The sequence below is a fragment of the Astyanax mexicanus genome, chromosome 2 (genome assembly GCF_023375975.1).
Source record: "Astyanax mexicanus isolate ESR-SI-001 chromosome 2, AstMex3_surface, whole genome shotgun sequence".
Classification (NCBI taxonomy): Eukaryota; Metazoa; Chordata; class Actinopteri; order Characiformes; family Acestrorhamphidae; genus Astyanax; species Astyanax mexicanus.
This window is the reverse complement of record NC_064409.1, coordinates 24,071,470-24,085,977: the sequence shown is the minus strand read 5'-3', so window position 1 is coordinate 24,085,977 and position 14,508 is coordinate 24,071,470. Positions and strand designations below refer to the sequence as shown.

Here is a 14,508-nt window from a genome sequence, read left to right as displayed (position 1 = left end):
CATATTTATATGATGTTTTAAACCAAATAATATCAGTAAATGATTCAAAAATGTGAAACTACCTGCTTTACTTTTTTAGGTATGCTGCGCTCTACTTTATATAGTTTTTATTTTACTTTTTTTAAATTTTATTAAGTATTTATTTTGCACTAAACATGTTTATTTATTTAGACTAAAACGTTTACATTTTTGTTGTATTTAGTTTTCTTTGTGTGTCCTGATCAAAATACTGAAAGGCATAGGTTGCCCTGAGTGTCAGGTTTTTAGTATCTACATAGAGGTGTGATTATCCAGAAAAAAGTCCGCCTGTATATATTTTGTCAAAGTAATAAGCCATGTAATGAAATTACATGTGTAGTGAAATGATGTTCCTCTGGAACCATGGTGCAACATGTGTGGTGGGTGGGGTGGGGTTCAGCTCTGTCTCTGTGCGTTGAGGAGTCTGACTACCTGGTGGAAGAAGCTGGTGGAATATTATTATACTTTCAACTCATAAACAATCTAGTCTAACCATTTTTGAAAAGATATCTTAGGTGTAAATATATTTAAAGTCTATACATTCAAAAATAAGTAAAAAAAACAGGCGCTTGGTAAAATTTTGACCAAAACATGGCCGGTTCCAGGAAAATATAACAATTCTGCTTCCTTTTACATTTTAAATGATCATATTTTTGAGCAGCCGTATGTCTTCTGGAGTAAAAGAGCTCATGGCATGTGTCTGTCTGATATAATTACTGTGTTATAAGACCTGAAAGAGGAACTGATCAAAATGAAGAAAAAACACACCAAAACAGCCTAGGGTTCAAAGGGTTAACACTCCACAAAATCTGCAGGAACTGTGTGAGAATATTGGAGCCGCATTGAATGAATTATCATAGGACTCCATTAGGAACCTCTACAACTCAAAACTGAGAGGCTGCAGCATTACACATACATTACACACTACTTCTGTATGTGTAACTCAATAAATATTACCCTAATCTGTCTACATTTATAATCATTTATTGTTCCTGCTAACTTTGATCTGAACAGCATTTCAATCCCACACTTCCTTCAAGTTGGAACTACAACAATGAGTGTGTTAATAGATGAACTATCAAATAAATGAGGTGCACATGTTAGTACACTCCAGAGGCCACTTGAAACCCCTTTCTTGTATCTCCACCATGCTGTATGTATGCAGTTAGTGACTGTAGCCCATCTGCTTTTTATACTAATTTCCATTAAAACACTGCTGCTTCCTTTCTTTAACGTTTCACCGCAGAATTGTCCCCGTCAGCACAGCGTCCCGTTATTACATTCCTGACCTCAGTGTCGATTTAATACCCGGACTGTATGAAACGAGTGAAATGAGCAACGTTATAATAATTCAGCAGTGTGTGTGAAGTGTGTTTGGCAGCGTAATTGCTGTGGCGGGAGTGTGTGCTGCGTGATTGGGCTGTTAGCTCAGTAATTGGCAGGTAAGTTGTGGAATAAAGACGACAGGAAGGTGTTTACGCCGTTCCCCGGAGCGATCTGAGCGATCCATTAAAGCGTATCTCAGCAGAGCTCTTCATTAACGCTGCAGAACTCCATTAGCTGTTACTGAGAGGGACATGTCTGCCATCCTGTAGTTATGCTAATTATCTCTGAGGGGTTTTAGACAGGGTCCTTCTGGATTTAAGCACTTAAATATAACACATGCCTGTTTTTTAATGTAAGGTGTGAATTAAAAAATGACAGTAATACAACGACATGCAAAAATGGCTTTATAAAATATATATATATATATATATATATTTCTTGCTTTGGCTTTTATTTGATTGCAGACAGTATGAACTCAATATGATGGGTTTGTTTCATTTTTTAATATACATCCATTTCTGCACTTCAGGCCTTTGATACAATGCCATTCCTTCTCACAACACATAAAAGATGTATCAGCACTGATGATACCAAGTTCTAAAGTGTTTCAGATGTTATTTTGTCTCATTCTTCCTGCAAACACGTCTTATGTTGTCTAACACTACAGGGTTGTTGTTGTTGTTATTGTCACATTTTTCGTTTCAAAATCTTCCACACATGCTCTATTTGGAACAGATAAGGACTGCAGACGGGCCAGTTCAGTACCTGTACTCTCCTCTTCCACAGCCATGCCTTTATAATGTGTACAGCATGTGGTTTAGCACTGTCTTGTTGAAAAATTAATGCATGGTCATCCCTGGTAAAGATGTGTAAAAAATAGCTCTGGAAAAAATAAGAAACCACTTAAAAAATGTACCAAATTAAAAAGCTCTCAAGCCATCAAACCAAGCTGAACTGCTTGGATTTTTGCACCAGGAGTGGCATAAAGCTATCCAAAAGCAGTGTGTAAGACTGGTGGAGGAGAAGATGCCAAGATGCATTAAAACTGTGATTAAAAAACAGGGTTGAGCCATAAAGTTTATCAACTTTATGCAAATAAATCCGTCCAACGTGATGCATCTATCCAATCAAAGAGCTGGCGTTTGCCTGATAAGTGTCCTCAGTGCAGTGAATGAAAACATTTTGTTTCGTTTTAACCGTTTCCAGAAACTCATGATAGAAAAGTTAATCATTTTTGAGGCTTCCATGTCCTTTATGATCAATCTCTGCTGATTTACAGGGACTCTGATCAGTGTAATACAGCCTGGAGAAAGATTGCTAAGATTGTTGGGGTCATTTTCAGCACCTGAATTGCCCGGTTCCAACTTTGTTTGGAATATGTAGCCTGCAATGTGTCTGCAATGCAGGAATGTAGTATGCATTCATAAGTGAAATTATGTTGAGCAGATCAAACATTACATTTCTTGGGTTCATATTGTCTGCAATCAATAAAATACAAAGTATATGTAAGAAACACATCAGAAAGGTAGAGCTACAGTAGTGGTTTCTGATGAAGTGCCTATATTAATTATTAAAGGTCTGCACAAACTGGTCCTTTATAGACCCATCAAATCTAAATGAGGTGTGTATATGTTGCATTTGTTACACTATTTTTCATACCTCCCTCTTTTTTTCCTCCCACAGATTTTCTGGCCAGCGTCCAACACTAAGATTGAGGAGTGTCAGATGGCGGGTAAAGATCCCACAGTAAGCAGCAGCTCTGATACTGTTAAACTCAGCTCTGATTACATGAACACACTGTCTACTCAGCGCTGTACACTCTCACACTGAGAGCTGCTGAAGAGCACGAGTCATGATATAGTACTGAAGATATTCTTCTCTCGGTCATCATAGTGCATGCTGAATAATTTATAATAAATACAGAATAGTTTATAGTACATACTAAATAATTTATAATATATACAGAATAGTTTATAGTACATACTAAATAATTAATAATATATACAGAATACTTTATAGTGCATACTAAACTATTCATAATATATACAGAATACTTTATAGAACATACGGAATAACTTATAATATATACAGAATAATTCATAGAACATAGTAAAGAATTAATAATAGATACACAATAGTTCATAGAGTATAGTGAATAATTTATAATACATACAGAAAATTTCATAGAACATAAAGAATATTTAATAATGCATACTAAGTATCCCATAATAAATACAGACAAATTAATTGTACAAACTGAATAATTGGTAAAACTTAAAAAAGGGGAAGTTAACAGTACAATATTTAAAGAAACGTATACATTTATTAACGGTTAAGATATTACAAAAAACATATCAATTTTATATAGTTTATAGTCAATACTAGACAGTTTACAGTGGATATTGTATGCATAAAATACTGTATAGAGAATTTAATGTTTGCAGCCAAAGAGCAAACCATTGTGGTGTATGTGTATTTGTTGTGTGTATACGCTAATAGTGTTCGTGCTTGTGAGTGTATGTGGGTGGGCGTATGTTAATGTGTGTGTGTGTGTGTGTGTGTGTGTGTGCAGGAGGAGGGCATGCTCTTCAATCATTAATTATGTGTGTGTTAGAGTGAAGCTTTGCGTAGGAGAAGAGGAACATTCAAGTCTTTCTAAAACACACGCACTCAAACACACACACACACACACACACACACACACACACACGCATACACACACACACACACACACACACACACACTGCAGTGAGAGAGTAATGCTGATGGCTGTGTTGAGAATGTTAGATGTTTAATAGATTACTGGGCAGTAGGTAGTTAGACTGTCTGTCAGATATGATTAACTGTTCTATTTTTTACAATATAAATATCATATATTAACTGTATACCACTTTATCTTCCATCCAGACAGCAGGAAGCATGAAAATACAGGCATTAGGTGTTTCTAATAAAGTGGCCAGCGAGTGGAACTAGTAAGTAGAAGATGTTTCTAATAAAGTAGCGTGTGAGCTACAACTGTAAGATACAGTAAGTGTTTCTAATAAAGTGGCTAGTGAGCTAAAATAAAAGGTACAGTAGGTGTTTCTAATAAAGTGTCCATTGGGTGGATTTAGAGAGTGTGTCAGGTTGTTATTGCGCTCCTCCTGATGTGTGTATACTCACTGTGTGTTAACACGTGCGGTTCAGGGAGAATTACGAGGTTTTTCAGACTGAGCCGTAAATGATATTTGGACATGCTTACACAACCCAGACTCATTAATCCAGAACCAACACACACACACACACACACACAGTAAGACAATCTCTGAAGCCAACAGATTCACCTGGTGTGTGTGTGTGTGTGAGTGTGCGCGCGTGCGTGTGTGTGTGCGTGGGTGTGTGTGCGTGTGTGTGTGTGTTAAAAGAGAAGTGCTGCAGCTGCTGCTCCATCAAAGCCAGCCAAGTTCCTAACTGCTCCCTGGACACTTTTTCACTTTCTTTCTCAAATATACACCAATTAGCCATAACATTAAAACCACTGGGTCTGTTTGAATCTTTAACAGTTTATTTGATTACCCTTTGATGCTTAACTGAAAAACAGTGGGTTTAAAAATTATTCTTTTGTTCCCTATCTAAAAGTAGTAGTAGTATAGTAGTATAGTAAAAAAGAACCATGTTTCCATCCCTTTTTTATATTCTAGCATTTCATTTCTGTCCCTCACAATCTGAATTTCAGCAATTTTTTAGCAGCTGATATTGATTGAGAAAAGTGGAATTAAAAGCTTTATTTCCTTCCAAGTGTAGAGTCTATTAATAAACTGTAACTTAGTGTTTATCGGCTCCCTGCTGCGTTTCTGTGGTACTGCTTTGTTAGCTACATGGCTAATGCTAGCTACACTGCAGTGGGAAAAAAAACTAGAGAGAAGAAACTTCGTTGGCTAATAACAAATCATGACCAAAATAAATGGATAATAGATTTTATTTGCTGTTGACATTTACATCATAAAGTAGGTGGTTAGCTGAGTGACATTACTGGATAAAGTGTTTGTGTGTGTACCTGAATATTTCTGTTAAAAATAATATTATGAATGGACCAATAGAAATAATAAGTTGTAAAAAGATTATTTCAAACTGAGAGTTAAGAAAGTTTTCCCATCTACTGTAAAGTTCTGAATTTGGAGATGTACAACATACTGCTGTGTTTCTCTCCTCTACAGATTAGTATTAGATTTTATCATATGATAAATCACATGGCAGCAGCGGGGGTCTGCAGCAGTGTCTCGGGGGGATTTGGAGATGTTTAGCTGTGCTGGATGTTTTACAGTAGGTGGGTTTGTGGAGACTTGTGGCTTTATGTAAATATGTGTAAACTTTATTAAACAAACTCCAGCAAATATTTGAGGGAGCTGAAATAGTAAAGAGTGGCCTGCTCTCTCTCTCTCTCTCTTTCTCTCTCTCTCTTTCTCTCCTCATCTGTATCTCTATCTTTCAAGTATTCTCAGTTCACAGCACCTAAACATTTCCACAAACTGGCCACATTATCACAAGCCCCTACTTTGTACATTAAAATAAATTGGTCATTGTACATTAAATAAGTTGATCAATGAGTATTATACAACAGTTAGTTCTGACCTCACACTCCGATTGGTTGAGAAGTGTTCTAGCTGTGATGATATTTGTGATAACATCACGGCCTTCTTACACTAAACCTGTATCACTCTGCCGATGCTTGCCGAGTAACGGTGCATACACACAGGACAGTTTTGAATCATCACCTCCAGTGGCACCAGCAGCAGCATTAGCTTAGCACAGGCTAGCGCTCAGCCACAGCATGCTCGCCTGCAACGCTGGCTCGTCTTTTGTGGAACAAAAAGGGAAAGAAAATCACCTCGGCTAATGCCGTCTGACAGCCAGAACGCTAACCAGCCAGGCTAGGCTAAGCTAAGCTAATACTGAGCTAAAGCAAGCTATGCTAACCTAACCACAGTCCAGCCAGTACCATCTTCGCTTATTCCCAATTTTGATTTCAAGCTAACATTCGTGGAGTTAGTCTGTATAAATTATATGGCGTTTTGTGGTTAAGTTTCAGTTCTGTTACAGCTGTTGTGGAACTACTTTTTGGCGGAAGGCACAGTCCATATTAAAGCATATTTACTCTGAATTTCTTATAGTTTTTGATTTATTTTCTTTATTTTTTTGTATAAAAGCAATAGAACACTCAAGGTTATTCATGATAACACACTTCCTCTCGTGTTCTATTGCTTAAAAAACACATTGTGCACTACATGGACAAAAGTATTGGGACACCTTCTATTTAAGAGAGTTGAAAAGAATTTATCAAAGGCGTGGTCAGACAGAAAAGGGTCAAAAACGACAAACAGTAACAAATCAAAGAGTGCACACCAGAGTAGAAACAGCCCAGGGTTATACACAGCAAGGCAATGGCAAAGGGCAGGCAAAAATCAAGGTCGGTGAACGAAAACAGGTAAAAAAAAATATATAAATAGGCAATTAGGGAAAAGCTTTGTATGAGGAAAATCTGTCAATACTCAGCAAAGGCAGAGAGTCCAATAAACTCCTTAAATGGGGCTAGTAATCATTGTGATTAGGTGCATTGTCATTTGATCGGGAGTGCGTGCAGGGTCAGAGTAAGGTGCATTCTGGGCAATGTAGTCCGATGACTGTAGATCGCAGGTAGAGCTGAGTGTGGGAGGGACAATGGTGCCTACAATGCCCAGTGAGGCATGATTAGTGACAAGAGCGCTTTCAGCACCAGGTGTGACAAGAGAAGACCTTTCTGTGAGGATTTGATTGCACAAGAACTTTAATGTGGCCCCAATTATTCCCAGAATTATTGGACGAAGCTCCATTGTTCCAGAGAACACAGTACCACTGCTCCACAGCTCATTACTGTAGGCTTTATACTCCTCTACCCCACACCTGGCATTAGACATGGTGCCATAAGGTTCATGTTTATTACTGCTGCAGAGAGACGTATTCTTTTGACAATCCTTCTCTCCTACCGAGACAAGCTTAAAGACAAACCCTTGGACTACATAATAAGCAATTTGAGTGCAAAATCTAGTCTAGAGTCTTCTCTGGACATTAAGGACAGTTACTCCACCAAAAGCAGGTTAAACTCTTGATTTTAGAAGAAACAAAGGAAAGGTGCTGTGGCGTGAGGAGGCGGGGGAGTTGTGGGTCCGCCCCACGCCAGAGCGCAAAGCCATGCCTGTCTCAGCTGGCCCGCATGAGGGCTGATTGAGCCGCCAGTTGAGACAGGCATATATACTCAGCCTCCGCCATCATTTGGGAGACTTTGACTGGGGAGCTGAGGGCTGAGGCTGCACGGACTCGTATTTAGCCTTTAAAGTAAAACTAAGTAATTCGACAGACTCTAGTGCCCCATTGGGCTGAGTTATGTTTCTGTAAGTTGTTTTTGGGTGTGGTGGAGGGCATTTGATACTAAATAAAGGTAAGTTTTGAGTTAATTTACTCCCCGTGTCTGTGTATCTCTGTGAGCTTCCTCCTCCTTCCGGGTCACAGTGGTCACGCCCCTAACCCCAGGGGCCTACCACAGTGCACTGACACAGTGTAGACACAGCAGCAGCAGCAGCATCAGTGTGAATGTGAGCAGGACTGGCTGCTGCTTCTGCTGAAGTTAGTTCTGATGAATCAGAAGAATAAATTAGACCCAGTTGTTTTTCTCACTTGCTGTGAGGCCTGTGGTTCTGCAGAGCGGGGTCCAGAGTGTCCACGTGTTCTGGAGCTCGTCGCTGATCGCCTGCCTCCTGTTACTCACTGTTTCTGTTCAGCGGATTTGTCATTATAATTTACAGTCCTGACCGGCTCTCTCTCTCTCTCTCTCTCTGCAGCACGGCTGTGGAAACTTCCTGCGGGTGATTCAGCCCTATAACAGAACTCATCTGTTCATCTGTGGCAGCGGCGCCTACAGTCCAGTGTGTGCGTACATTAACCGCGGCCGGAGACCCGAGGTAAAGCCCAGTGCCGCCCTGTACACTGCAGAGAGGTTCTACATTACTTTAAATGATTTTAAATCTGCATCATCAATTTTACAGCTGTATTCTGTGTTAGTTTTAGTTTGGTTTTGCACCGCAGTTTAATGACTAAGGGGAAATAAACTACCTACTGAAATACTACATTCTGTCATCGTCACCTAAAGTACATGGGCGGAGTCTTCCTATACTTCACACTGATTTGTGATAGGATGTGTGTTCAACACCAGTTCTTTTTCCTCTTGTGTTGTTTAATGGGTGACGATAGCCTGCCTCAACTTCCTATAATTCATCAGGGAGTTTTCACTCTGCAAACAAACTCAAAACAAATGAGATAGGATTACAAAAAAAGAGATTCATTGAGATTAGATGAGATGAGATAGGCTAAGAAGAGAGGAGAAGAAAAGAGAAGAGAAGAGACACATTGAGATTAGATATGATGGAATAGACTGAGAAGCGAAGAAAAGAGAAGTGAGGAGAAGAGAAGAATTGAGATTAGATGAGATGGAATAGGCTGAGAAGAGAAGAGAAGAGTTAAATTGAGGTTAGATGAGATGGGATAGGCTGAGAAGAGAAGAGAAGACAAGAGTTAAATTGAGATTAGTTGAGATGGGATAGGCTCAGGCGAGAAGAGAAGAGAGGAGAAGAGAAGAAAAGAGTTAAATTGAGAAGAGAAGAGAAAAGATAAATTGAGATTAGATGAGGTGGAATAAGTTGAGAAGAGAAGAGAAGATAAGAGAAGATAATAGAAGATAATAGAAGAGAAGAGAAGAGATGGGATGAGAGGTGGTTTCAGGCTGTGAAGCTGCTAGTTGCTTATCATCATTCCTATTTTGTTTGAAAGCAGCACAGCTCTGACTTCTCTCTCTCTCTTTCTCTTTCTCTCTCTTTCTCTTTCTCTCTCTCTCGCTCTCTCTCTCTCTCACACACACACTCTCTCTCTCTCTTCCTTTTTCACTCTCTCTGAGGGAATCACCAAATATGTGAGTCATCATAGTGACAGGGCCACCCCACACCCTGCATAACACTGTGTGTGTGTGTGTGTGTGTTTGTGTGTGTTATGGAAAGATGAAGCAGAAACGATTTAGTGGTATGAACCTCTTCCGGACGTCACCACACGCGCACGCGAACACACACACACACACTCTTTCTAGCGGTCACCACAGAAAGCCCCCCGGATGATCTGTCTGCCCACTCAGGAGACCGGCAGCACGCCAGCAGTACAGCACTGATGTATTCTGGGAAGGAATTCCTGTCTTCTTCTCTTCTCTCCGTTTGGAATTGTTTTTAATGGTGCGTGAACGGGAACAGAGTGCAGGAAGGAAAGACGGATGGAAAAAGACTTCATTGGAGGGATAACAGGAAAAGCTGTCAGGGGGCGAGCCTTAGAAGACCTGTAGAACCCTTAGCAGAGTATAACTTTAATGTATATTAGTAAGATGTACTTATTTAAATGTAATTACACATTTATATAATTCATTATATAAGACTCACATCTTAAAATGATCAAAGTCTAAACCTCAAAGACACCTGCCATTCAGCCACCTGCCATTCAGCCACCTGCCATTCCCATCCAAAAGTATTGGAGCTCCATCATTCCAGAGAACACAGTTCCACTTCTCCACAGCTCAATACTTATACCCCTCTAGCTCACATTAAACTAGGAGCCTATAAGTTTATGTTTATCAAGTTTATCTGCTCCAGGGAGTCCTATTCTATTGGCAGTAGTTTTCTGCATGGACTAGACTAGCTGAGTGTGTGTTTTATATATTTATTTGTGTCTTTTTTTAGGAGAAAGTGTTTAATATAGCCTCTCGGGGAGAGTCGGGGAAAGGGCGCTGCTCATTTAGTCCACGGGTCAACACCGTCTCCATCATGCTCAGTGAGTACACACACACACACACACACATTATATTGCAACCTCTTTCACATATCTCAACCTGTATTGCAACCTCTTTCAAAACGACATCAAATAAATATATATAAATATAACCTGAATTGAATAATTATTTTATAATAATCACCAATCAAATCCTTGCAGTTTCAAAAAGATCAGCCTATTGGACGTCCTAAATTGTATTGTGATCTTTAATTATGCTGCATTGTGTAATAACCAGTGGCAACTTTACTGATTTCTTAGAGACTCTTTTGTTTCTACAATGTGTAAAAAAAATATGTTTTATAAGATAAACTAAACAAAAAAGTTAACTTTCAAATTTGTGGAATAATAATGGTGAACATTTGTCAAGAAAGCAACACATTACATTTTTGAATTGTTTTTAAAGTATTACTAAATGTGTTGTGTTCTGTATAATTCAGTTTTAAGATGCAGTTCTTGCATTTGTCCATTAGGTGTCACTATGGCACATACTGAGTTGAGGAGTTTCAATTTACTAGGTATGTAGAAGAGTGTTACTGCAGAGGACAAGTAAACAAGCAAGTTGATTACAGCTCCTGTGTCTGATTCCTTTTGGTGAGGCTACCAACCTAACAAAATGTCAAACATTATTCTCGACTATTGCTCTCGTTTATAGATCAGGAGCTGTTCTCTGGAATGTACATCGACTTTATGGGGACGGACGCGGCTATCTTTAGGAGTCTGACCAGCAGGAACGCAGTGAGGACCGACCAGCACAACTCCAAATGGCTGAGCGGTACTGAACATAATTACCTATAATTACCCAAAATTCATCTACAGCTTTCCAGAGTTTTTACTGCAGTAGAAATATCAGGACCATTTGGATTAATAATCTGTGATTTTTACGTCACGCTTTCTGTCCTCCCACCAACCTCCATGAACTTGAATGACTACAGTATCACATCTTTTTTTTTTCTTACATTGTTAATGAATACTGAAGGCATCCTGACTATGAAGGGAAAAAAAAAGTAATCATGTAGTGACTTAAAAGCGTTAAACAAACCAAAATACTTTGTGAAGCAACATATCCCAAACAGCATCCCAAGGAGCACTGTTCAGTCCATCATCCATCACCTACCAAGACATGGCCGTTCACCCAAACTGACAGATCACACAAGCAGAGCACTGGTCAGAGAAGCAGCCAAGAGGACCATGGTCACTCTGGAGAAGCTGCAGAAATTCACAGCTCAGGTCCTACACTCTACAAATCTTTCCTTTATGGAAAAGTGGCAGAAAAAAAAAACATTGTTGAAAAAAAGACATAAGAAGTGTCACCACAAGTCACAGCAAACATGTGGTAGAAGGTTCTGTGGTCAGATAAGATAACACAACATACCCACTGTAAAACATGTTGGTGGCAGCATCATGCTGTAGGGATGCTTTTCTTCAGCAAGGACAGAGAAGCTGCTCAGTTGATGGGAGTTGATGGGATGATAGATAGACCTATAAACAGGAAAAAAGGAGATATACCTTCCAGCAAGACAATGACCCTAAATACAGTATACAGCCAGAGCTACAGTGAAATGGTTTAGATCAAAGAATATTAATATTCAGTTAGAATGGCCCATGAATGACATAAATCCTTAAATGACATAAATCCTATTGCTCTTAAATGACATAAATCCTATTGCGGTTCTGCGGCAAGCCATGCAAATTGCTGTTCACAGATGCTCTCCATCTATTTTGATCTATTTTTATATTTTTTTTGTGCAGTTAACTTAAAAATATCTGTTTACAGTGACGGTTATTAAGTTCATGCTTTTTAAAAATGCTTTTTTACTATAACGGAAAAACAAATTTACCTTACTAAAAATACTTTTTTGGATCAGTGTAATTCTACAAGAATTCACTCAGAACTCAGAAAGTCTATTGCAAACTGTTGTGTTGATTTTTTTTTTTTATTAACCCAAGGTTTTATTTTTTTGAGTGTGGTAGAGACAAACCCCAAATAACTCGCAGCTGTAATTGCAGTGAAAGGTAGCTCAGCTAAGTCTTGCTATAGGAGGTGAATACTTTTCAGATTTTTATTTGATTTAATATTTGAAAACTTAAAATCTCAATAAAATATATTTAGCTTTGTGGTTGTAAGGTGATAAATGTGAAAAATGAAAAAAAATACTTGTGCAAGCCACTGTAAGTAAATTTATCCATTCCGAGTGTCTGATCTGTCTTTCAAACTGACTTTATGCATTTAAAATCCTAGCCAGGCCCGTTCAGTTCACAGACACGTCCTGGTGTGAGATGAAAAGCCTCACGTTGTGCTTCTGTAATAAACACAGTGAGAAACGCTGTGTCTAAAGTTTCTGTAGGTCCCGCTGGAGAGATGTTTGTTCATGCCGGTGTGTGTTTGAGCTCAGGATGAGGTTGAGATGTGTGAAAAAGAAGGATATTAGTACAGAAGAGAAATGTTAGACCTCCTGTGAGAGTCGCTCGCTGTCTGTCTGCTTTAATGTTCATCAGCCTGAATACTTCAGCCAAAGCTTCATTCTCATTCAGACCAAAGGAAAGCATTTTATCTGTCTTTATTTTCTGTTTTGTCCTTTTCTGCTTCTGAACTTAATATAGACCAGGTTATTTCATTAATGGATTTTTTATTCCCTGATGACACGGCCATATTCCAAGATGACGATGTCAGGATTCATGGGTCTGTAACTGTGAAAGAGTGATTCAGGGAGCATGAGATCATCATTTTCACACATGGATTGAGAGTTCACCACAGAGTCCAGATCTTAACCTCATTGAGAATCTTTGGGATGTGCTGGAGAAGACTTTGTGCAGTGGTCAGACTCTACCATCATCAATGCTGCTGCAAGATCTTGGTGAAAATTAATGCAACACTGGATTAAAATAAATCTTGTTACATTGTAGAAGCTTATAGAAGCAATGCCACAGTGAATCTGTGCCACAATCAAAGCTGTGTGTGACCCTTTTTTTTGGTGGCGACTTTCTTTTTGGCCAGGCAGTGCAGAGACTGTAAAAAAGATGGACGCTGTGTCGCCGTTCCCATTCATTCAATGAAAATGAAGCTAAAATCTTCCTCCATGTTGGCGATCCTGAAACCCGAGTCTGCGCAGTAGAGACCAGAGGAGGGAGAAAGACTGTGGAGAGACAGCCTACTCATTTAAATAACCCCGCCCCTGAGGGCTGCCTCAAGGTCACAGGCTGCAGAGCGGAGCAGAGCTGACGGTCTGTTATTGGTCCCGCCCATAACCAGCCCTTTTACAATAACCACACCTTTTTTGAACAGAGCTGAATAACTTTTTTAAAAACGAATTCTGTGGGGATATAAAATTGATGGTTCTTGATGCAGAGTGTCTAAAGCATCGGAGATTAGGGGTGTCCAGCTTTGGCTTGTGCTTTTATCCTTTACACACTGAATTTCAATCTGATTCCTTGAATGGTTTGATGATATTATGGATATTAAGTGTGACTGAATATTACCCTAAATGTAGCGATTGTTTGTCTTTGACCCAGAACCCGTTTTTATTGATGCCCACTTAATCCCTGATGGATCGGATCCGAACGATGCCAAGCTCTACTTCTTCTTCCGAGAGAGACTGACGGATAACAGTGGCAACACCAAGAACATCCACACCATGGTGGCAAGAGTGTGTCCGGTAAGTGTGTAATCCTAATTCAATAAATTATTTTAAAGAGGTCTGTTTGAGAAACATTTGGAATGAGTACTCTTATACCTGTGGTGTGTAGAATGATACAGGTGGTCAGCGCAGTCTGGTGAATAAATGGACCACGTTTCTGAAAGCCCGGATGGTGTGTTCTGTTCTGGAAGAAGACGGCACTGAAACACACTTTGATGAGCTTGGTAAGTATATGCACACCAGAGACTGTAAAAAAAGACAGACACCGTGTCACCGTTCCCATTCATTCAATGAAAATGAAGAGGAGGGAGAAAACTGTGGAGAGACAGCCTACTCATTTAAATAACCCCGCCCCTGAGGGCTGCCTCGAGGTCACAGGCTGCAGAGCGGAGCGGAGTGGAGCTGATGGTCTGTTATTGGTAGCTGCTGCATTTAAATAATGGAGGTAGAATTAAAATATATTAGAAAAAAACGTGATTGAAAGTTGTCTGTTTTGCCATTGAACCCTATGGGGATGGGTGGGGTTACACAGCTTTCTGCAGCCGAACAGCAGGGAGCGCCCGTCCTGTGGTGGCTTCACTTTTGAGAGACGATGCTCTGTCCAGCTATACACAGTCTATGATGCACACACAGACACACACACACACACAGT

The 14,508-nt window shown here is 39.5% G+C and overlaps 1 protein-coding gene across 1 annotated transcript in view; it reads left to right on the top strand.

Annotated features, from left to right (window-relative positions):
• Positions 1-14,508, top strand: part of sema3c (sema domain, immunoglobulin domain (Ig), short basic domain, secreted, (semaphorin) 3C) — a 99,606-nt gene that overhangs the window by 59,352 nt on the left and 25,746 nt on the right. Inside the window, exons 4-9 of the mRNA XM_022671463.2 lie at positions 3,028-3,090; positions 8,199-8,318; positions 10,131-10,221; positions 10,874-10,993; positions 13,732-13,874; positions 13,966-14,080. Of these exons, the coding sequence (XP_022527184.2) occupies positions 3,028-3,090; positions 8,199-8,318; positions 10,131-10,221; positions 10,874-10,993; positions 13,732-13,874; positions 13,966-14,080 (652 nt within the window). The remainder of the gene's footprint in view (positions 1-3,027; positions 3,091-8,198; positions 8,319-10,130; positions 10,222-10,873; positions 10,994-13,731; positions 13,875-13,965; positions 14,081-14,508) is intronic.